General features: G+C 42.8%; 2 protein-coding genes across 20 annotated transcripts in view; one reads left to right on the top strand and one right to left on the bottom strand.

The window, feature by feature from the left end:
• LRRC7 (leucine rich repeat containing 7) overlaps positions 1-11,766 on the bottom strand; it is a 205,319-nt gene extending 193,553 nt beyond the window's left edge. For 7 of the 19 annotated variants that reach the window (XM_081193644.1, XM_081193633.1, XM_081193643.1 and 4 more), the window contains exon 1: positions 10,833-11,760. The gene's annotated coding sequence lies outside the window, so the exon portion shown is untranslated. Of the gene's footprint in view, positions 1-10,832 lie in introns of all 19 variants that reach the window. The other 12 variants (XM_081193649.1, XM_081193635.1, XM_081193634.1 and 9 more) reach the window with 4 other exon arrangements.
• An 8,523-nt stretch (positions 11,767-20,289) lies between these two features.
• Positions 20,290-22,384, top strand: LOC308587848 (uncharacterized protein). Its single transcript, XM_081195674.1, has 2 exons — positions 20,290-21,612; positions 21,953-22,384. Exons 1-2 carry the CDS (start codon positions 20,466-20,468, stop codon positions 21,994-21,996), a joined length of 1,191 nt encoding a protein of 396 aa, XP_081051800.1. The 5' UTR covers positions 20,290-20,465; the 3' UTR covers positions 21,997-22,384.
• The last annotated feature ends 839 nt before the right edge of the window (positions 22,385-23,223 follow it).

Below are 23,223 nucleotides of genomic sequence, written 5' to 3'. Positions count from 1 at the left end.
GAAAATGCACGTATCATCAGATGGTTTCTAGTTGCAAAGAAAAATCCAATGTAATAGCCTAAACTGAAATACTAAGAGTTGCATGTCATTTTATACTGACCCACTAAACATACAAAAGAATTTAAATTCCAAAACATGAAGCAATTAGTGAAGGAGAAACATGGAAAAATATATGAACATAATTTAGATTGATTATCTTAGGCAATGTTGCTCCTGCATGTTTGCTCTGTTTAGGATACTTTAACTGACTCTGAATCTGGACTTTATGGACCACTCTACACAAAACATAATCAAGATGACCCTTTATAGAAGTAGAAAAGAAAGAAAGAGAAAAGGAAAGAAAAAAGAAACCTCTTTTAGTACGTATTTAATTACAACATTAAAAGTTACTTGCCACCACCTCAACAATTTTAAATAAATTTGACTTCCATGTATGCCTAGTTATTGATTATAAAATATATGAACTGTGCATTCTAAGACCGTTTATGGGGAATTGTCTGTGCAGGGAAGTCCCATCTCTTTACATCACTTTACTTGTTCTACTTGGTTAAAGCTTTGAGGAAACCAGGAAAGCTTACATTTTGATTCTTTCTTATGAATTCGTGTTGGAATTCTATCAATCAGGCTAAGCTATATGTAATGTTAAGTGGCATGTGTCTTTCCTCTGTTGTTTTCTTTTCTTACAAAGCGCAACAGTGGAGGCTGCTACTGCAATGAAAGTTCAGCCTGTGGTGTGGCGAAGGGAGCTTTTTCACCCTTTTCACAAATCGATTGGTTCTTTGCATATATATATCACCTTTTATGTATTTAAGACTTTTGCCACATTTTTGGAGCTGATAATGTTAAGAAAGCTTCAATATGAATTAGCCTGATCCTCCATTCCCTTTCCTTTTTTATGAAGAAACCCTTCCGAGACCCCATATTTAAACTCTTCCCTGGTTTCCTTGCTGGCCTTAGTAGGACCAACTTGGCCAGTTAGCCCTGGTGATCATTTGATGTTGACTGACTGGGTCCCCCCCCCCAATGACCCTGATTTTTTTAATTTTATTGACATTGATACTGCATTTATGTTGTATTTTATGCTGTTTTTAAGTCACATTTTAATCAATGTTTTATATTTGCTGTTAGCCGCCTTGAGCGGGGTATAAATATTTATTATATTATTATACTATTATTAAAGGTCCTGTTTACATTTTTAGATGAAAAGGCAACATAAATTGAGAGAAATCAGCCTTGAATGCTGCCTTTTATAGAAACAAGGAATTCACAAAGAATGGACACACAAAACAGAAAACTGTGATGGTAAACATGCAATATCTTATGACAAACTGTGACAGATTGGAACATTAGAACTATAGGCACATCTCTGTCTTCCAGTGGACATTTCCAGATATTGCCTTTCAGCAAGCTGCTTAAGGACCAATAAAGAGCATTTTGTCAAAAGAAAGGCATCCATTTACTTCACAGAGCTTTGAATTAAGCCATTAATCAGTCTATGTTTCCCATCTGTAAAGTGCGTTCCAGTAAGATTGTGCCATCAGCAATAAGGCACGGGTTACAGCACCCTGTCTCCTTACTGACAGAATATGGAATTCTTAGCGCCCTGTCAAATGGTCATATTTCTTAAAAGGCTCAAACTGAGAGTTATAGCACTGGCATCCTTTCACTTGTTTCTTTTAAACTGCAAATCCTAACTCCAGCAGACATGGTTGGGATTGAGCTGTAAATCAGTATTTCAGACTACAGTGTTGCAGAATATAACAGGCAGCTTGCTAGTTCTTTATTCTACTCATTATTTACTTCTTCATAGTGGTTTCAGGGGAAATCGGCAAAAATTCATGGAAGGAGAATGAATGAAAGACAATCACCACGACACTGTATTTCACAAGCATGTGATAGCACATACTTAAATCCATCCACAGAACATCACCACCAAATAATCCAGTCAAAGTAAGAAATGTAGAATGGAATGCTAGTGAATATCAAAGATTTTGCTGATTTCAAAATATAAGTTATTACTGTGCACCAGTTTTAATATTCTGGAAAACAAAAGAACTCCAAAGAGTTTGGAGTCTATCAATGATTTTCAAAACTTCCATGAAGCTTGGCTGCCAAAGTACAGTACCAGTGAACATTATGCAGAGGATTCTGCACACTCAGGTCACATGGGATACTAGGCAAGTCTGTTGTGCTTCACCGTTTTCCTCTGTAAACTAAGAGTATACATTGTAAGGCACAACAGATAGTGGTGGGGAATATCACTTTAGGGGAAGTTTAACAGCCATTTAACTCTTGCCACTGAGATGCTGCCTAATAATCTTATAATAAACAACAATTCATACTTTTAGAGCCACTATACTATATGAGCTAAGAAACCATATCCAAAATCTAAAGCACCATTTACACAAGAGTCCAAACGCTCTTTAAATAACATATTATGTATGTTGCAGGAACTTTCTCCATTAGGATTTTTCTCCACACCATATACCCCTGTCACAAGAATTATATAATCTTTGTTGCAATTTAAGTAATTTCTTTCAGGACCTTTCCTGAATATTTACAATGAGCAACCGTTTCCTCTATATGCCTGGGTGTCATCTAAGTATTTTTTTTTTGATAACTTTTCTCAAGGTTAACAGTACTTATTACTTTCAGACTTTCTTTCAGTACTTATTTCTTTCAAGACATGATTTCTACACTATTTACCATGAGCACAACTTTCCTATGAAAGATTCATGGGATGCTTCAGCAATCCTGTTTCTGAATTGAGTCTTTCCTTACCACAGGTGTGTGGAGAGTGGAATTTTTCTTTACAAAATCAGATCCAGAGTTCTTTAGTGCTCCAACATCCAAATAGAGCTACTGCATTTGCAAGAAGTCCCTATTTCAGCCAATAAAACTGACTCATTAATGCAAATAACCATATATGTGGATCTGTGCTTCTATTGAAATGACTGATTGGTAACTGCTGCATGTTAATTAACTGCATTAGAACATAATGCTAAATCAAAGTTTACCACCAAGTTGGGGAACTTTTTTCTATGTAGGACACTGACCAACAGGAGAAGTTAGTTAGGAGCAGTTGCCGGCTGTGATGTCATTTACTTTTACAGAACCAAGTTTCCATGTAAAGCTGCTGTTTAGAAAGCAATGAGATTGCTACATGTGCACTGTAACAAATTAATGCATATATATACTTTGCCTCATGATGCTGTGAAAGACTGCTGACTAAAGATCTGAGAATCTACATGGTTTATTGCTTTTCAATTAAAAAGATAACATACAGAGTTAAACAGATTTAGAAAAACTGTAATAAAGAAGAACATATTGTGTTATATCTAGAAAAGAAAAAAATGAAGGCAAATTCTAGATTTAAAAGGAACCCCCTTAACAGTTCCTTTGAAAGATAAGCCATAAAGCCCGGCTTTCCATGCCTAAATTATACCTGCTTTGCTCCTCCCCACTCCCACTGGAAGTGTTACATGATCCCAACAAGGGATCCTCTCACAGCAAACAGACCTGTGTAGCAAAGAATCCATACCGTACATTATAATCCATTAAACAAAACCAAAAACCAAAAAAACTTCAGTTATACACATCCTGCACTATTGCTAATGTTCATTGAGTACACACACACAAAATCAAGAGGCTTGAGGGAACCCAAAGGCTTGCACAAATATAATAAATCTTTAGCAGGGGTGGGGGAATCCTAATGAGAAAAAAACTGAGTGGGCATAGAATGCTGATTGATTGTTGGGGATGGGGACAGAAAACTAAGTGGGAGGAGGAACTGAATGAAATATTGTGAAGTAGGACATGACTGAATGAACAGGAACACTCCACATATATTACTGAAGGTCACCTTGTTACTGACTAATCAACAACTCCCAATCTGTCAGTATTACAACCTTTCTTTAGCTGGTGTTAGATGCCACTAAATGAAGGTTTCAAAGTAATGATCATTTAACTTTATACCACCAAAATACTACTACGTAGTTCAATCAGAGATGAAACCAAGTATTACCTAGAATCTAGATCAACTGCCCTCAATCATGATGTCACTTGAGAGGGAACAAATGTCAGCTTGGCTTTCTGGCTAGCCATTATTTGTGATCATCAAGTTGAGAGATGGAGTATTCACTTACTTACACTGCACTTCTGAGAAGGTAAAATATAGAACAACTGTCTGCTGTTGTTTTGTAGGGGACCTTTACTGATTCTTACCACCTTCGAAATCACATCACAAATGCAAGTATTGCAGAATGAATGTGTGTTGTGAAACTTCTGTGCACCAAAGAGCCATGACACTTGTGAATTGATAGAGATCAGACTCTGACCAATCTCTCCATAAACTAGCATTCTTTTATTGGAAAATAACATGAAAAATCAATTTACTGTCAAAATCTGCATTCTTCTTCAATCACTGAGTTAGATAAGATCTAATCTGAAATATCTGAAAATGTGTTAATTTTATCTCTTGTCTGTATAGGGAAATGTGTTTTGGTCACTATAAACCGGAAGGCATGGCTCCCTTATTCAATGCCTTATTTTCTGTGAATGTGGAAATTTGCTGCATGGCTATTGCTTTGTCAGCCTTCTCCTCTCTGGAATGGGTAACATGTTAGGAATCATTAGGAAAGGGACTGAAAATAAAACTGCCAATATCATAACGGTGCTATACAAATCTACGGTGAGACTGTACTTTGGGTTATGTGTACATTTCTGGTCACCTCACCTAAAAAGATGTTATAGAGCTGGAAAAACTTCAAGGGACTGCAGCAACTGTTCTATCAGGAAAGATATGACTGGGGGGGATAAGTTTAGACAAAAGACAAGTAAGAGGTGAGAACATGGTAGAGGTATACAAGATTATGCATGGAGTTGAGAAAATGGATAAGCTTTTAGCTTCCCCCACAAAACTTGGAACCATCCAATGAAGCTGAATATTGGAAGAGAAGCTTCAGGTCAGACAAAAGAAAGTACTTCCCCACACAGTGTATAATTAAAGTTTGGAACTCCAGCAAGATGAAAAGATGGCCAGATTTGGGTGGCTTTAAAACAGGATTAGTCAAAATCATGGAAGATAAAACTATCAGTGGCTACTAGCCACAATGGCTATGTTCTACCCTGACTGTCAGAAGCATTAAGTCTCTGAATACCAGTCGCTGAGAAACGTGCATGAGGAAGAGCACTGTTGCACTCAGGTCCTCCTTGCAGACTTCCCACAGAATTTGGTGAAAACAGGATGAGGGATTAGATGGGTCTTTTATCTGATCCGGTAGGGCTCTTATGTCCTCTCAAATTTATACAGATCTACCACATACTTACTTTAAAGCAAGCACTCTAGTTTTGGTGGAAGAGAACTACAGTTTTAAAAAGCATGACTCTCCCCAATGTGCTTTCATCAAACTTTTTAAAAATAGAAGTGTGAAGTCATCTTAATCTAAAAGCTGCATTAAAATTCAGGAAAAATAGGTCAGCTTTCCCCCCCAAAGCAGGTATAATTCCATTCAGAACAAGCATTCTGTACAGTTAAGTTTGCTCACTGTAGTATATATTGTAGTGTTGTCATTTCTTTAAGAAGGTGCTGCTTTTGTGCTAAAAAAAAATATCCACTGCAATATTTGATGAACAGAGAGAGAGGAGCGGGTGTTGTCATGGTAAGCCTGAATCTCTTGCTGAATCCTGGAATACAGTAAATTGATGCATAGAACCAACACCCATCTAACTTGCCAGCACAAGTTACTATGCTTTTTTCTACACTTAAGACTAACAAAAAATTGTTAAATATAACTGTGATTCAAAGTGCATCCTTCCTTGCATTTCAACTGCCCACAACACTTTACCCTAGTAGAAACAAGAATAGAATTTTCTGTTGAGCTCTGTTTAGGTGAAAATGTCAGAGGCCAAGTACAAAGCATGAAAATGTTACCATGGTGACATTATAGATACCCAAGATAGGTTTATTCTTATCTCCCTCATATCAGAAAGTTATGTTTTAACATGGCTTTATAATATAAGTGGTCCAGAGTTATCAGTGTGGCTCATTCTTCCAAAAGAGAAAAATCTGATTCAACTCACACCAATAGTAAAAGGAAACAAATCTTCTAAATCTTCTAAATAAGAGCCAGTGTGGTGTAGTGGTTAAGAGTGGTAGTCTCGTAATCTGGTGAACCGGGTTCGCGTCTCCGCTCCTCCACATGCAGCTGCTGGGTGACCTTGGGCCAGTCACACTTCTTTGAAGTCTCTCAGCCCCACTCACCTCACAGAGTGTTTGTTGTGGGGGAGGAAGGGAAAGGAGACTGTTAGCCGCTTTGAGACTCCTTAAAGGGAGTGAAAGGCGGGATATCAAATCCAAACTCCTCCTCCTAAATCTCAAGGGGCTTGTGTTACACTTTGTTAGCTAGTGACCACTAGGAGAGCAAGCATAAGAGGCTTCATTCCTGTTGAATCAACCTAGCATTTGATCAGTGATTTCAACACATCTACACTGGAATCAGACCCAAAGAGTTGATTCCAACTTGAATTTCATGTGTTTTCCTGTCATATCAAGCACTGAGAGGTGTCCATTTAAGGCAGGGACTAACTTCCACCTTCACGTCTAATTAGAAAGACTAAAGAAGAAAGAAATGTATTTCCACAGAGAATGAAAGAAGAGGGTTAGGAGAAAAGACACACAGGGCCCTATCCCTTTCAAAACTAAAACTTGTCCCGAGGGAGAGGAACAAGAAAGAAGTTGGGATATAGATATAAATATAGATATATATGATGACACAGCAAGCTTTAACATAGATTTTAAAATATGTATAAAGTGAGTATTTTATAACAAAGTTAAGAAAATCTAAACTTTGTTTTCTTGCAATAACTACAATTCCTGTATCTTTATCATGTGGTGGTGTTTTCATGCAGATTGCCTTCAAGCAAGACACAACACCAGCCTGATTAACCACAATATTTAGGAACCCAACTGCAGTTCAATGGTATGGGTATATAATGGACAGTCAACATGGTACCCTCCAAATGTTATTGGACCACAGCTCCCGTCACCCTGACCATAAGCCATGCTGAATGGGGTTGACAGGAGTTGGAGTAACAACTGAAGGGCACCACACTGGATATCTCTGGTCTATAAGCTAGCTATACAGATGACACATTACTACAAAACATGGTTGTGCTATCTTCAAGTCAAGGGAATCAGTTGAGGAATCATTTATTTGACCGCTAAACGTTACACAGAAACTGTTCCTGTTTCTCTGGTCAAACAAATGGTGAAGATGTTGGTAGCATAGGGGGGAACAACAGATTTCCCAGAAGACTTGCAAAATTCAAGGCCTCAAGATTTTTTTTTAAAGTATTGCAAATGTTTAAATATTTTCATATTATCTTTCAAGGCAATAATAAATTTGAATGGAAGAACACTGGGCTCTATTCAATGTTCTGTTTGCCAACATAAGGACTCTTGGGTTTTAATGTTTTACAACAAAGAAATAAACTCCAACAACTGTGCTAGCAGAAACTCATTGTGTAACAGGTGTGCAATCTATTGTGCAATGAAGTTACCAGCAACCTGCTTATGAATTATCCTGTACAATAAAACATTTCACCAGTGAAACAACTATGTTGTTAAATAGCTTCAACTTGTAGAAACACAGGATACAACCCATTATTTCTTTCTTATCCAACATGGGTATGACTAAATTTCAAGAATTATTAAAATGAGTAGCTGCTGGAATTTGGAACTTAAGTTACACGGCCTTAGTAAGCCTTAATTAGAAATAAATACATGCTAATTACCAACATTTTCCCTAATTGAGGTACCATCTTCCATACTCTTTGTAGTGCACATTCATTCATTTTTTAATTTAGAAAAAATATTTCATGAGTTAAAAACTGTATTGAGAATCATTTCTTCTGTTTTCAAAATTCAAGACTGAATGTGGTTTATGTAGCAAAAATGGCGCCAACCATGCACAAGAGGGAGTGGGGAGGTCTGAGAGAATGTCAAGATTTATAAAGTCTTTATTTAAAAAATCCTAAGAGGTGGTAAAGCAAGCCCAAAGCAACCTAATGAGAACTGAGCATGCCCAGTGTGCAGAATTCAACTAAACTTTACATAATGGCAGGCACACTGTGGGCGTTTAATGAATAGGCATGGCTAAGAAGGAACAGCAGAGTAAAGTTGGGTTACAGACATCTCTTTCACATAGATACCAAAAAAGGAAAGCCATTCTGAGTCACAACCATGGGGAAGAAGAGGGTGGAGGAAGCGGGCTCTTGGTGGGTTGAAATAGATGAGTATTTTAAATCTAGTCACACCGAACAAAGAATAGTACTGACATAAAATAGTATTGACATAAAATAACGCCAATTGAGTTTCCTTATTTTTAAAACTAAAAGAGAACTATGATGCCACACATAATTGCAGGGCAATTTCCACTGAGGACAATCTGAACTGTGTTAAAATCAATGCAATTCTAGCTATCAACCCTTCCATTTTGTAGCCACACCACACTCTTTTGGTGGCTCAAATGAGAAAGCCCCAATTGTGCTATTATCTGTAGACAATGAAAAAAGAGATTAGTGTTCTGGTGGTGTGTGTTTCAACTGCCCCTGAAATTATGAGATCTAACAGTCTAATCCTCTTATCTGTTTATGTACCTAAAAATCTTCACAATATGTTGTGAAGCCATAAGGTTAGCCTGTCCTCTCCAGCACTCACACAAGCCTAAATCTTGCAGAAACGTAATATGCTGCAAGGGCCCAGCACCACAGGATGGCTCACACTGACCATGGACTAGCTCGGTGCTAAGGTACAACAGCCTCCAAGCGCCGTGGGCTCTGTTCACTGCACTGCCAGAGGGACACTGTGGGAAAGCAAGTGAAAGCAGTGGTGGTTGCCTCTGGCCACCCACCTTCTCTTTCCATGGACAGCACGACACTAAAAACTGGAACCAGCAGGGCTGCCTAAAGAGAGTGTACAAATCAAAAAAGACTGCTACCTCCATTCACTTGTTCATCTTCTCTCTCTCAGGGAGGACTGGGCCCTGTGGCACTGTCAACAGAGAAAGGTCTCCCCCAGCTAACTTGCCCTCTCTTGGGTCAGTGCAACTGTGTCCAATACCCACCACCGCTGCAACCAGAGGGAGAGTGTAGGTGTGCAACTGGACAGAGGCAACTGCTCATGAAAGGAGCAATAATTTCTGCCCCTGTCCTTCTGCTCGCTCACCTGTGCAGCAAGCAGTGATTGGATGTAGGGAGCCAGTACTCATTTCTGCACTGTCCAGAGTGGAGAGCAACCAAGAAGAGGCAGTAGCAACTTTCACTGATTCACTTGTTCTGCGAAGCCCTGCTGTGTCCAATCATTCCCCATCATACCACTCCAATTGTTGCACCCAAAGAGAAAGAGAGTGAGGCAGAGCCTCCCAGAGTTTGAGAGAGACCAGCTAAGCAACCAGAAGTAATGGTAACAACCCCTTGTGGCCATCACTTGCCTAGTCCTTCCTGCCATGCTCTTAAGATTGAGGGGAACGTAAGTGATTCCACAATCCTACAAGTTACAGCTTCTCCTCTTTTCCTTGCCTGTGGTCTCCCTTTACTTGCTTGCCCTCCATCTGCAGGCAGCATGGCAGAGAATATTGGGCCCAGCACAGCTTCCCAGAATGAATGAGCAGAAGCTGTCACTACTACCTTTACTTGGTAACCCTCTAGAATGCTGCCTGATCTCCGCTGCTATGCTTGTGCTACCCAGAGGGAAAGTGCAGGTGAGTGGATGTGAATATGAGATGGCTGGTTCAATGCATGAGCAATTCACTCTTCTCCACTTGCATACCTCTCCTCTCCCTCTGGAAGCTATAGTGGCAGACATTAGGTAGCAACATGGGTCCCTTTCCACAGAGAGAAACTATGCCCTACTAGTCACATCTTCCTACTTGTTCACACCCTCTCCTGGCAAGATGGGGGGTATTGTACTTACAGCGTGGTGAGAGAAAAACACACACACCACAAAAGGGCCCTCCATAGCCTGCAACCATGCTGCAAATTTTCCTGTGCATAAATGCCAAGTGGGAGCTTCTGCTGCTCTAACCAGCAAACAGCTTCAGCCACCTTGATCCTGTCCCCCATACCACCCCGCCCCCTCCAAATCTACACGTCTTTTAAGCGGAGGTGGGGGGTGAAGGGGAATCACAAAGCTAGGTAGGAGGAGAATATAGCTTCTTTGCAGCTCTGCTTTCTCCCCTTAGCAACCACTGCATTTCAACCGATTACCACCAGCAGCAGCACCCTCGGGCGCTTCCATCACTCCATGGCTCACCCACCGCCCCCGAACCGCCATCCGCCCCCAAACGGAGGCAACACCCAGCAGCAATTTTTTTGGGAGGGGGTGGCGGGTGGGGGAACGGGGAAGAACGTGAAGCCACAAAGAGCTACTTCCTCCAGCTTGAATCCCGGCTTGCCCATGCAGGGAGCCGGAGCGAGCAGCGCTTGCACTGCTAACACGCCCCTACAGCAGGCAACCGTAGGAGCAGCAGCCCCTTCCCCAAGAAAAAGGACGCAGCCCCCTGCTCCAAACATGCACATTGCAGGGAGGGGAATCTGCCCATGAGCCTTTCCGCTGCCTGCAAATGATAACGGTGGCGACAGCGATTCCCATAAAGAAATCGAGAGGTTCTGGGGTTTAAAGAAAAAAGTGAGAAGATAGGTTAAGGTAGAAGGATGGCGATTCCCCTCCCTTTTTTTATTGCTCCCCCCCCCCTTTACTAGACCACGATGCGGATACCCTTCAGGTGAGCATCTTGCATCTCCCACCCCACCCAGGTCTGGAGAACAGGTACCTTGTCAGCTGAAGTCTCTCCGCTTGCCAGTCCCCCAAGGCAACCACCCAAAAGGCAAGCTCTTCATCCAGTCAATCCTTTAGGACCGAGGCGGCGCGCGAAGAAAGCGGGGGGAAAGGGGGGTCCTGCCGGCGCCGCCACTAGAGCCGCGGAGGCAGCGATGCAAATAAATCGGTGGGGATGGGGGGGCGCCTCGAAGCAGCCCCCTTTCCCCGGCGCATCTGCCGGAGCGGCGCGCAGGAGCGAGACTCCACAAGGGCACGCGCGCAGGAGGGCTGCCTCACATTGCCGCGGCTGGCCACGAGGAGCTCTCCGACTGCTCCTCCGCCGATGAGAAAAGGGTCGGAGGGCAAAAACACGCAAAAAGATCACCCGAGTGTGTGTGTGACTGTCAAGGCCGCCGCCGCCTCCTCCTCAGCTTCAGGCGACGGCTTCGCTTCTTCCCTCCATTCACAGGTGTAATAATGGTTGCAGAGGAGAGAGGAGGAGGAGGAGGGAAAGAAAGGGAAGCGGGAGGAGGGCTGGCGCTGCCCACATGTGGCCGAACCTCCTTCGCTGCCGGCGAAAAGCTCCCGAGGAGGAGGAGGAAGAAGAAGAGGGCGCCCCTCACGTCCGACGGCGCCAACGGAGCGAAGCAAGAGGAACCGCCTGGCGCCCTCCCTCAGGGAAAGGAGCGACCCCTGGCCGAGAGGGCGGCAGCCTGGCGCTGTGCTGAGGTGTCTGCCCGCTCGAAACCCAACGCCCCGAGCGGAGGGGAAGGGGGGGGGCGGTCGGCAGGAGAAGGAGCCTCCGGCTTCAGCTTCGCCTCAGAGGCATGAAGCCGGCGCTCGCCCTCCAGAGCAGTAGAGGGAGGGGGAGGAGAGGCAACGGCCGCCCCCACAAGGCGCGCGCGTCAGCGCTCCTCGCTAACCACCGCTCCCCCCCCCAATCCCAGCCCCCTTTTCTCTCGCGCGCGCACGCGCTCCCCGCCCCGCCGAAAGAAGAAGTGGAGTGGGCGTGGTGGAGGAGGCCCGTGTACAAACGCCCCGCCCAACTGGCCCACGCTCTGCACGTGGCCGCCGTGGTCCCGCAGCCAAGGACACGCCCCTTCGAAAGGCTGCTTCACCTTTGCTCGTCTTCTCGCAGCGGCAGAAGCCACGCGCGGACCCTGGATGTGGGAGTAGCGCGCGCCTTTCCGCTAGTCTCACCCCAGTGGTCAAGGAGCGTGGTTTCTTGAGCGCCTGCTGGAGACCCGCAGCCTCAGGTGCGGGGTCTCTCTGGCGCAAGCCACTGAGCAGCACTAGCAGCTGCTGGAGATGAAGAGCCGGCCTTACCATTGGCAAATTGAGGTAGCTGCTTCAGGCGGCAGATCCTGCTTCCCCACCCAGCGCTTCCACAGGAGAAGGGAGGAGAAGAGGCAGGGTGGGGATCCAGTACGCTCTCCTGCTGCTGCTGCTTTTCCTCACTTCTCAGGTGATGAGGAGGAGGTACGTGCAGCAGTGCCAGTGTGTAATGGGCACCCCCTGCCCCTCAGTACCAGAGGAAAGAAGTGGCACCAGCTTCCAGTGGCAGGTCCACCATCACCAGAGAAGAAGTAGTGGCTTCTGGGTTCTCATTGCTTCTCTGGAAGGGGCAGGAGGCGTCCAGAGAAATCTGGCGTCACCCCATGGGTATGGTGGGTGGCAGAGGACATTGCAAATGAAGGCTGTGCGGTTTCTGAGGGTGTGGCAGGGTGATGATGCACCGCACACTGCATGGCCTCTCCCCAAGTCCATATACTCTCTCTACCTATTGAGGGTACTTCTATCTGTTTTGCTGCCCCGCTTCCTGGGCTGCATGTGCATTACTGGCTTAAAATGCAGCTAGGTCATTATTTTTGTCCATTTGGATCAAGGCTGGTTTGAGGGGAAATCCAGTATTTCGTAAGAAACATATGGATTGTGGCTAACATCGTGCGTACACCACTTCCCAAACCAGTGATGAGAGGACCGTGGATGCAGAGTAAACAGGAGTTTGCATAGAATCCTGCTCAATCACTGACCCTACTTTTGCCCTTTTTTTGCAAAAAATGAAAAAAAAATAGTGTGGGGTGCTTGCTTCGGCAGCACATATACTAAAATTGGAACGATACAGAGAAGGTTAGCATGGCCCCTGTGCAAGGATGACACGCAAATTTGTGAAGCGCTACATTTTTATTTTTTTTTAAGTGTGGGTTGTGAGAGTCGCCATTCTTCTGGTCAGTCACTGGCGCGAGCTTAGCAAGAATGAGCAAGCGTGTGGGTGCCCTGAGCGGAAATCATGGCCACTTTGTTCATCTCTCAGTGCTGCTACTGCCATGGTACCCAGAACTAAGCCATGGTTTTGCTTAGTTTTATACACAGACCTGGACAAGTGCTTAACCCAGAACGTTTCAGATGCCAGACTAAAACTTTTCTTTCAGGAGGCCTTTGCACCATGAATGTTGTTCTTAGGTTGCTGTTGTCTGATGTTTTAATCTGCAATATTTGTGTACTGTGTATCTGTTTTTTCTCTCTAAGCCACTTTGAGATACATTGGAAAAGGAAGTATAAATTCCTTAAAGAAATAAACAAACAATAATGTGCAACAGTTTTGCATTATCAATTGAAGCTGGTGTGTTTGTGTGTATATGCTGAATGGCTTCAGTGTAGGGACTTTGTAATATGTGCAGTGGCTCCCAGGATTTTTCAGAAGGGTTTTAAAGAAGTTATTTCTGAAATCTCTTTCCAGGAAAATTTTAGATACCGTACATCCACACCTGCAACATTTCTTATGTCTACAATTGGAATTAAAAGGCCAGTTTGATAGGTGCATTTCCGTTTTCATAAACATATTGCAGTTCCTCCCTTTAAAATTCCAGAAGCATCCCTGTTACCTAAAGGTAAACGGACCGCTGACCGTTAAGTCCAGTTGCAGATGACTCTGGGGTTGCTGCTCTCATCTCACTTTACTGGCCGAGGGAGCTGGCGTTTGTCCACAGACAGCTTCTGGGTCATGTGGCCAGCATGACGAAGCCGCTTCTGGAGAACCAGAGCAGCGCACGGAAATGCCATTTACCTTCCTGCCAAAGGGGTACCTCTTTATCTACTTGCACTTTGATGTGCTTTCGAACTGCTAGGTTGGCAGGAGCAGGGACCGAGCAACAGGAGCTCACCCCATCGTGGGGATTCGAACAGCCAACCTTATGATCAGCAAGCCCTAGGCTCTGTGGTTTAGACCACAGCGCCACCCGGTTCCATCCCTGTTACTTTGTGTTAATATTTGTAGACTGCATTCTCTCTGCATTATGTACTATACAAAATGTTGAGATGTGTACGCTGTTTTTGAAGAACAATCAGCCATATCCATGTTCCTTTTTATTTTTAAAGACCCTGTGTGACTAGGGGTGTTATCATACATGACATTAAAATACATTTGAGCTTTTCTCTCAGTCACACACACAAACACAGTTTTTATGTCATGTAAATGCTGATAAGGCAAGAGAGAATTTGGAAGAGCAATTGAGCAAATACAGACCCTAATGTAGTCCCTGGAGCCAACTTAAAAGAAAGCTGATTTAAACCGAAAAGTCCCCATGAGTTCATCCTGCTGTTTACCCCTTCTGTTCTTTGCTGTCCCACCTTATTTTCCCTTTTCCCCCTGCCTATTTGCAATTTTGCACACATACTTGCTTCCATTGCCTTTCCAATCATCCAAGTAGAGCTATTCTTTCCTGCCTTCTTTTTATTTCCCCAAATTCTATCATTTTGCTGCTGTGTTTCTCCTTCCATTCTTCTTAATCCAACCCAAAAAGTATATCAAACTTTGATGATTCAAGGGATGAACCCCCTTCGCCTGTTTTAACCATTATTTTTTTCTCTGAAGTGAAGAATAACCACCGATCTCAACCAGAAACAGGGTTGTCAAATGGCAATGTTAAGAAAAAAGCACTGATTGTGTTTTCTCAGAACTTTTATTGAAGACCAAAAAAGTAAACCCAGACTACATTCTTAGCAGTACACTGGCATTGGCTCTGATTCAGTGCCGGTTGTGTGATTGTCTGCCTTGTCCGATTCCCCATTATACATAGGATGAGGAGACTTACTGAAGGGGAAAGTCTTGCTGCAAGGACCATTTTATTCTGGTGGATGTTTTTTCAGTCAGAGCCTATGTCGGTTACATGAGTTTTTAAATAGACAAGGAATTCCATTAAACTCAGTGGGACTGGGTTTGGTTGTACACACACATTATTATACCAGATGTGTCATGTCTGCTGTTTCCTTTTTCTTATCATTTGGTTATTTAAATGCATTTATAACCCTCTTCATACATATTTTTTAAAAAAATCTCTAAAGATGCAGTGTACAATATAAAAACAAACATAATCTTTAAAACAAAAATACAACAAAACTCCTTTAATGAGATTTGGTACTTTATTTTTATTCATTTTTGGTTATGGGGGGGATGAGGACACTTGTAAGCTGCCTTGAGTAAGATTTATCATAGGTAGGTGATTATAAATGCTGAAATAAATAAATAGTATTTTCCCAGTTGCAAAATTTTGGCATTGGCATAGCAGAAGGAAATGTTGTTTTATCTCAAGAAGCTTGCTAGCTGTGGGGAAATATTTCCAGCCACGACTTGTAATCTAGAATGGTCCCCAAGGCTGAGGTGTTAGAACAGCTTTTCTAAAATAACAGAATTCACTAAATTCTACAGAGCAATGGTAGCTGTTTTATACTTATAGTTGTCGTTTACTGTGAAAGTCAGTAACTACTGTCCAGGAATCCTACTGAATAAGAGGAACTTTTGGTTTTATCCCATCCTTGAAAAACTTCAGTCCTGGTGCCAAGAGAGAGTTTGTCAGAAGGGAGAGAGAATTGGGAATTCAGTGTTTTAGAAGTGTCAGGGAGAAGATAACTTGCCTCAACTTTGCTTTTTCAAAATGCTGATGCCAGCTGTTTTAATGGTTTCTATAACCATTTCTGTAATGTCTGCCAGGTTATTGTGGACCCTGTAGATTTATTGCCTTTGGTATGAGGCGTTTGCGGGTATTTTTAACAGGAAAATTAGCGTTCTTGGACACCGCTGCAAAAGACACTAAATTATGTAGCAACGAAAAACAACTGGGGGGCTATGGATGCAATCCTCACTGGGGACATTGGGAGTATAATTCATAAACAAAAGTTCTTTATTTCTGTAACTCTGTGCAGTAAACACATGGGTCGGATAGTGGGGGTGAACCCCCTGGGTCTGCCTCCCCCCTCCCATGGTTCCCATTGCCCGTCTGAAGTGGGGAGCCTCATGCTCTCATGGAGGCTCCCCACATGTTTTAGAATCCTGGAGAACTGGGATTATAAAATATATTGGGAACCACAAGCCAATGAGCCCCCTACTTTAGACGGTCGTGCTCTATGGGAGGCAGAACCAATGTACTCTTTGCTGTGCCTACCTCCCCACACCATGTGTTAACTCTACACTGTGGTGGTTAATCCTTGGCCTGCCATCCACATACAGTTCACAACATTGTTGTTATGGTCCCCCAATGCCCTCAAAAAAATTCATTTTTGAAAAATAGACTGCTGCTACTTGTCCCCTACTGTGATGGCATGAGTCCAAAATATGATCTGCAGCCCCCAAACATCTCCCTTAAAAATTGTAGTCATTGGGAGATAATAAATATATGTACTGATCACTCCTCCACATCCTCTGCTGTGCTTCTGTGCCGCCAGAAGGTTGTTGTGACAAGCCCCCCCCCAAATGTATCCTTTTAAATCATTAAAATTGGCTACAGTACTTGTATGCTTCAGCCATACCCCTTTTGACATGTAGCCCTTGGAGGGTCAGTCAAAAAATGTGAAGACACCCCTATTGTATGCCATTAAAGAACACATGAAGAGGGCTACATAACAGTATTAGGTTTTGAAACCTGCCTCCAGGGTAATTAATAATATCGGTGATGACCTGTTTTTCTACAGTTTCCAGAATAACATGTTTGCTGTCAATGGCTGTTTGTCTTCTGCCTCTGCTGTTGGGAGGTTGTATGCTTCCGAATGGCAGTTGCCAGAAACCCCAGGAAGTGAGAGTGCTGTTGTCCTCAGGTCCTGCTTGCGGATTTCCCATAGACAACTGGTTGTCCACTGGTAGAACAAGATGCCACCAGCCTGATCCAGCAGGTTCTTCTTATGTTCTCAACTTTGCATTAGAACTTCAAGGACGGCTTCACACATAGCATTTTATCTACACAGATAATTTCAGCAGATGGGGGAATATGCCATCTATTGTAGTTAGTGCTTGTTTCTTTTGCTACAAGTAGATGAATCACATTTTTTCAAATTCTAGAGTTGGAAGGGACATCAAGGTCATCTGGTCAAAACCCCTGCAATGCAGGATATCCTGCCTACAACCATCTCTAGGTGGGCTTGAACCACCAACCTTCTGGTCAACAGCCAAACACACTGACCCCTTGTGCCACCTGAGTGACAATCTCATGGATGCAGTGGCTTTATGTCAACATCAAAAATTATACTGGATTTCAGACATGCTAATATACATGTGGTTCCCCAACCCCGCTTTTCCTTCACAAGTAATTTCTATGCAGGGGGAATGTATGAAGCAGTATTACACTCCGTGATTTAAAGAGACTGAAATATTTTTCTGAACACCTGCAAAATACTTTGCGGAACTCTGTTCCAAAGTACTTCCGCCACTGCTCAGATAAGGTTGTCAGAGCAACTTAAAAGAGATTATGGAGGCAGGAATGTTTATCCAATGTAGGGCTTTGTGTTCATATGTGAAGCTAACAAACACATTTGAGCCACTGGCATTTTATGACGCTAGTCAGTGTTGTTAATTATTTGCATATATAAAAGCAGTTAGATGCATATATTGAAAATGGTGGATAAAATCACTCTTGAATGATTTTCATCAGTAAATTTCAGTGGTAACATTGGTGACCAAGGTATACAGTCAAGGTATACAGTCATACCTTGGTTCTCGAACAGAATGCATTCCAGGAGTCCGTTTGACTCCCGAAACTGTTCGAAAACCAAGGTGCGGCTTCCTATTGGCTGCAGGAGTGTCCTGCAGCCAATTGGAAGCTGTGGAAGCCGTGCTGGATGTTTGGCTTCCGAAAATCATTTGAAAACCGGAACACTTCCAGGTTTTGATTGTTTGGGAGCCAATTTGTTTGGGATCCAAGGCGTTTGAGATCCAAGGTGCGACTGTATATCTCTGTTATTTGCATGTTTGTATGCTGGAAACACAACCTGTTCCTTTTCACTTCTGTTTAAGGACACCTACAAAATCACTTAAAACAGATCAGTTACCACTCAACACCATTTAATTATCATGTCATACAAGATCACTTAACACAGATTAATTTCTCCTCAGTACCTTTTAATTACTGTGTCATACATCAGGATGGGCCCTTTCTGGCTTACCAGTAAATGTTTGTGAGAGGAATGGGAATTCTAATACATTTCAGTGATGTTGAGCATAGAACAGAGAAGCAATTATGTTAATGGAGAACCTGAACAAACTGAAACAACACAAAGGTGTGCTCTTAAGTATTTGGTATTTACTGGAGTATTTAGATGGATTTAAGCTGCATAATTTGCTCAAATTCTTGAATGCTTATCTTAGATACAGATCAAATCTATTGTTTTGGGAATTCAACATGCTTAATCCAACTAGTTTACCTTTGTCAGCTCACGATCACCCACATAAACGCAGCAAAATATATGTCCTTCAGTAACTCCTAATTCTGCTAGTAGGTTTATATCAATTTGTACATTTTTCTTTTTTTTATTAAAGTAGTAGCAAAATCTGCCACTGACTTGAAATTTATTTCTAGATTCTGTAATACATAGTTATATGTTGTACAGATTTAGCCAAATACAAATAGGCAATATGTATCTAGCATGCAGTGCCTGTTTCATTCCCAGCAGTGCACAGAGAATAACAATTCAGCTGCCCTGCTTCCTCCTTGCATTTCTGTCAAAGTAAGATCCTCACTGAGGACAAAAGTACTTACTCTTTCCATTCCCATCTTTTGTGCTTGTTGCAACCTTGACAATAATTTTATTGTAAGCAGTGTCTGTTAAAAATGCCATCTGACTCTCACTAGCATGGTTGAAAATGTTTCATAACTTCTCAGATTGTTTGTTTTATTCTCCTGACAGCACAATACTCTGCATGCCCACTTGGAAGTAAGTCTAATTGAGTTCAGTGGAACTTACTCCCAGGTAAGTGTGCACAGGATAGCAGGCTGAATATATTATTTTAATTGTCTTATCTGCTTTCTATGTAGTCTGTCTGCTTCATTATGTATTTATTTAACCCACTAAGCCCAATTCTGTTTATCTGCTGTGTCATCACTTGTTGACTTGATAATCTACAGAACATAACACTTACAGGCCTGTTGATGGACATTTTTCTATTTTGCATTTCTGTAGTGAAATATGTCTCTGTGCATCCTAGGCTAAGCAGCAAAAGGTCAAAAGGTTTCCCCTTTTCTGTGTCACATTGAATATGATTTAGATTTTGTTATAGATCATTTTTAGAGTGCCCATCTGAAATAAAATATTTCAGGAAAATGTGAGGACTTATTAATTTCTGAATGTAAAATTTATTTCTTGGACAATTCTAAGGACAGGTTAATAAACCCTTATGCTATCTTCTGTGTTGTCCATATATTTAAAATTCCTAGGACCCATGGGTTTCTCAGAAATAAGTCATGTCGAATGAATCTCATTTCTTTGATAGAGATATAAGCTTGGTGGATGTAGTGTACCTTGATTTCAATAAGACTTTTGACTAAGTCCCCAATGATATTCCTATAGAGAAGCTGGGAAAATGTGGACTGGATGTAACTGTTAGGTGGCTTTGTAGCTGACTGACTGACCCAACCCAAGAGTGCTCACTAATGGTTCCTCATCATCCTGGGGGAAAATGGCAAGTGGGATGCTACAGGGTTCTGTCCTGGGCCTGTGATTGTTCAGTGTGTTTATAAACAACTTGGATGACAGTATTGAAGGGATGCTCATCAAATTTGCAGATGACACCAAACTGGGAGGGATAGCCAGTGCTGCAGAAGACAGAATCAGGATTCAACAGATTGAAGTAGTGGGCCAAAACTAACAAAATGAATTTGAATAGGGACAAAGGATGGTTGTGCTTCAGTTGATGGAAGCTAAGATGGCGGCGCAAGCACTTGCAGCGGCTCGGCACTCCGAAGACCGGTATTCAGTGATTTGTGTTTTATTTTTATCTGTGAACTTATTGCTGCTATGGACTGTGAATACTCAGGCACAAGTAATTTATAGTCGTCAAGAGCTCTTAAGTATCGGCAGAGGGGAAGGTTGCAGCCAGGAGGTCTCAACCTATAACATTCCAGCTGAGCTTATCAGAGAGCCTCCATATCTTGCACATTCTTGGGATACTCCCCTTGCTCTCCTTGCCAGAAAGAAAAGGAAACGGAGAGGGTGCAAGCAGAAGAGGGGTTGCAGGGCTGGACTACGAGTGAGGCTAGGTAAAAATCCCCACAAGCCTGCATTGCCAAGTCTCCTTGTATCAAATGTGAGATCCTTACCCAACAAGGTAGAGGAGTTGGAACTTATTACCTCTCGGCAGAAAAGTATCCGGGACTGCTGTGTTATGGTCCTTCTAGAGACGTGGCTGGATCCCTCCTTTCCACAGGGACTTCTGCAGCTAGAAGGACGCTCAGTAATTAGAGCGGATAGAACCGCCGAATCCGGGAAGAGCAGAGGAGGAGGAATTTGCGTTTATATAAATAACAACTGGAGCTCGGACATTAAACAAATGGACACGCATTGCTCTCCTGACTTGGAGTACCTAGTGGTGAAGTGCCGCCCTTTTTACTTGCCACGTGAGTTTAATGCTGTTATAATAACAGCGGTGTATATACCTCCCGATGCAAACACTACTACAGCTATGGGCCACCTGCTAACTGCTATTAGCAGACAGCAGCGGGCCCACCCGGATGGAGCACTTGTGGTTGCTGGTGATTTCAACCGAGCCGATTTAAGGACTGTGCTCCCTAAGTTCCACCAGTATGTTGATTGTCCCACTAGGGGGGGAAACACCTTGGACCGAGTATATAGTAACATCATGCATGGATATAAGACCAAGCCCCTGCCCAATTTGGGGCAGTCAGACCACATATCTTTACTTATGATACCATCATATAGACCTCTCGTACGCAGAATCAGACCATCAACTAGAGAGATACGAGTGTGGCCAGTAGGTGCATCTGAGCAACTCCAAGATTGCTTTCGGAGCACCGAGTGGTCGCTTTTTGTGGAGAATAATGTGGACACATATGCTTCAACAGTACTGTTCTACGTTAAAAGCTGCATTGATGTTGTCACTACCACCAAACAAATACGGGTGTTCCCTAACAACAAGCCCTGGCTAAACAGGGATGTGTATCTTCTGTTAAAGGCAAGGAATGCTGCTTTTCACTCTGGTGATGCGCAACAGTATAGAGAAGCCAGAGCCAAATTGAAAAAGGGCATTAGGAACGCCAAAGCTATGTACTGCCGGAGGATCGAAAAACATTTTGAGAGCTCCGACCCTCGTCGAGTATGGCAAGGCTTGCGACAAATTACAGGGCAAAATATTAAAAACGAATTGGCTAGCAGCAGTGCGCACCTGGCTGATCAACTGAATCAATTTTTTAGCCGCTTTGAGGAGGGAACTGGAACTACCGTCACTACAGCATTGGCCACCAGCACATCATCAGAAACTACTACTGATAGACAACCATTTTTATTACAGACCTGTGACGTACAACGTGCCTTCCGGAGCGTTAACATTAGGAAGGCAGCTGGACCAGATGGAATCATGGGACGGGTTATTAGGGACTGCGCTGCAGAATTAGCTGGCGTATTTACGGACATTTTTAACCTATCCCTGTTGCAGGGTCATGTCCCTACCTGCCTGAAGACATCGATTATAGTGCCAGTCCCCAAGCAGTCAGTGGTGGTATCTCTCAATGACTATAGACCAATAGCCCTAACATCTGTCGTTATGAAATGTTTTGCGAGATTGGTGCTAGATCATATTAAGGCTGGTCTTCCATCCACTTTAGACCCGTTCCAGTTTGCATACAGAAGAAACAGATCTACTGATGATGCTATTTCCATCGCTGTCCATACTGTATTGAGTCATCTAGAACGACAGGGAACCTACGCAAGGCTGTTGTTTGTGGACTACAGTTCTGCCTTCAATACAATTCTGCCAGACAGGTTATTTCTTAAAATGACCAATTTGGGTATACATCAGAAGATCTGTCTGTGGGTAAGGAATTTCCTGACTGATAGGCCGCAGACAGTGAGAATGGGACCTTACTATTCTTCTACTCTAGTATTAAGCACAGGAGTCCCCCAGGGATGTGTGCTAAGTCCCTTTCTCTATTCCCTGTACACATTTGATTGCACCCCACTGTATAAGTCCAACACAATCATCAAATTTGCGGATGATACAACAGTGGTGGGGCTCATCAGTGAGAACGATGAGACTGCTTATAGGAAAGAAGTACAGGGGTTAATTCAATGGTGTAAAGAAAATAATCTCATGCTTAACACCAAAAAAACCAAAGAACTCATAATTGACTTTAGGAGAAAGAAAAATGTATTTTTACCATTGCACATAAATGGCGAGGAAGTGGAGAGGGTTGGTAGTTTTAAATACCTGGGCATTTATATCTCGGAGGACCTCTCATGGACTGCAAATATTAATATGGTTGTGAGGAAGGTGCAGGGGAGGTTGTATTTCCTGAGAATGCTCAGGGGACTGAATCTATCCCAGCACCTACTTCTGTCCTATTATCATAGTACCATTGAGAGTGTCTTAACCTATAGTATATTATCGTGGTATGGGAGCAGCTCTGAAACGGATAAAAAAGCTTTACAGAGAACAATTAAAATTGCCCAGAATGTTATTGGGCTCCGACTACCAACCCTGGATGAGATCTTCACGTCTCGCATTTTGAAGAAGTCACATAATATCCTGAGAGATCCCACCCACCCTGCTCACAACTTCTTTGAACTATTTCCTTCGGGCAGAAGATATAGGACAATGAAAACACGAACCACACGCCTTCTGAATAGTTTCTATCCAAGAGCTCTGACTGCACTAAATAATGATCTCAGGGCCAGTTGCAAGGTTTAGCAAGCAGAGAGTAGGAAGGAATGAGATAGGTTTTAGGTTATGTTTTAGGTTTTAGGTTATGTTATGCCTTAATAGGTCATGTTTATTCTGGATTTTATGTTTTTATAGATTATGTTTGAATAGGATGAGAGTGTCGGAGATACGTGCAAATGTATATGTGAACCTGGTCTTTGGGTGGGTGTTTGATTTTCGTTGTTGTGTATACTGTGTACATACGGAC

This window comes from Podarcis bocagei (genome assembly GCF_964188305.1).
Source record: "Podarcis bocagei genome assembly, chromosome: 5".
Classification (NCBI taxonomy): Eukaryota; Metazoa; Chordata; class Lepidosauria; order Squamata; family Lacertidae; genus Podarcis; species Podarcis bocagei.
This window is presented reverse-complemented; position numbering and strand designations above follow the sequence as displayed.

What these genes read in the sequence shown, in the direction of transcription:
- LOC308587848 (XM_081195674.1), top strand. Translation starts at nt 20,466, where the DNA reads ATGGTCCTTCTAGAGACGTGGCTGGATCCCTCCTTTCCACAGGGACTT. An exon ending in ACCATTTTTATTACAGACCT is followed by an intron (nt 21,613 to 21,952) that starts GTGACGTACAAC and finishes CAGAAGAAACAG; the next exon opens with ATCTACTGATGATGCTATTT.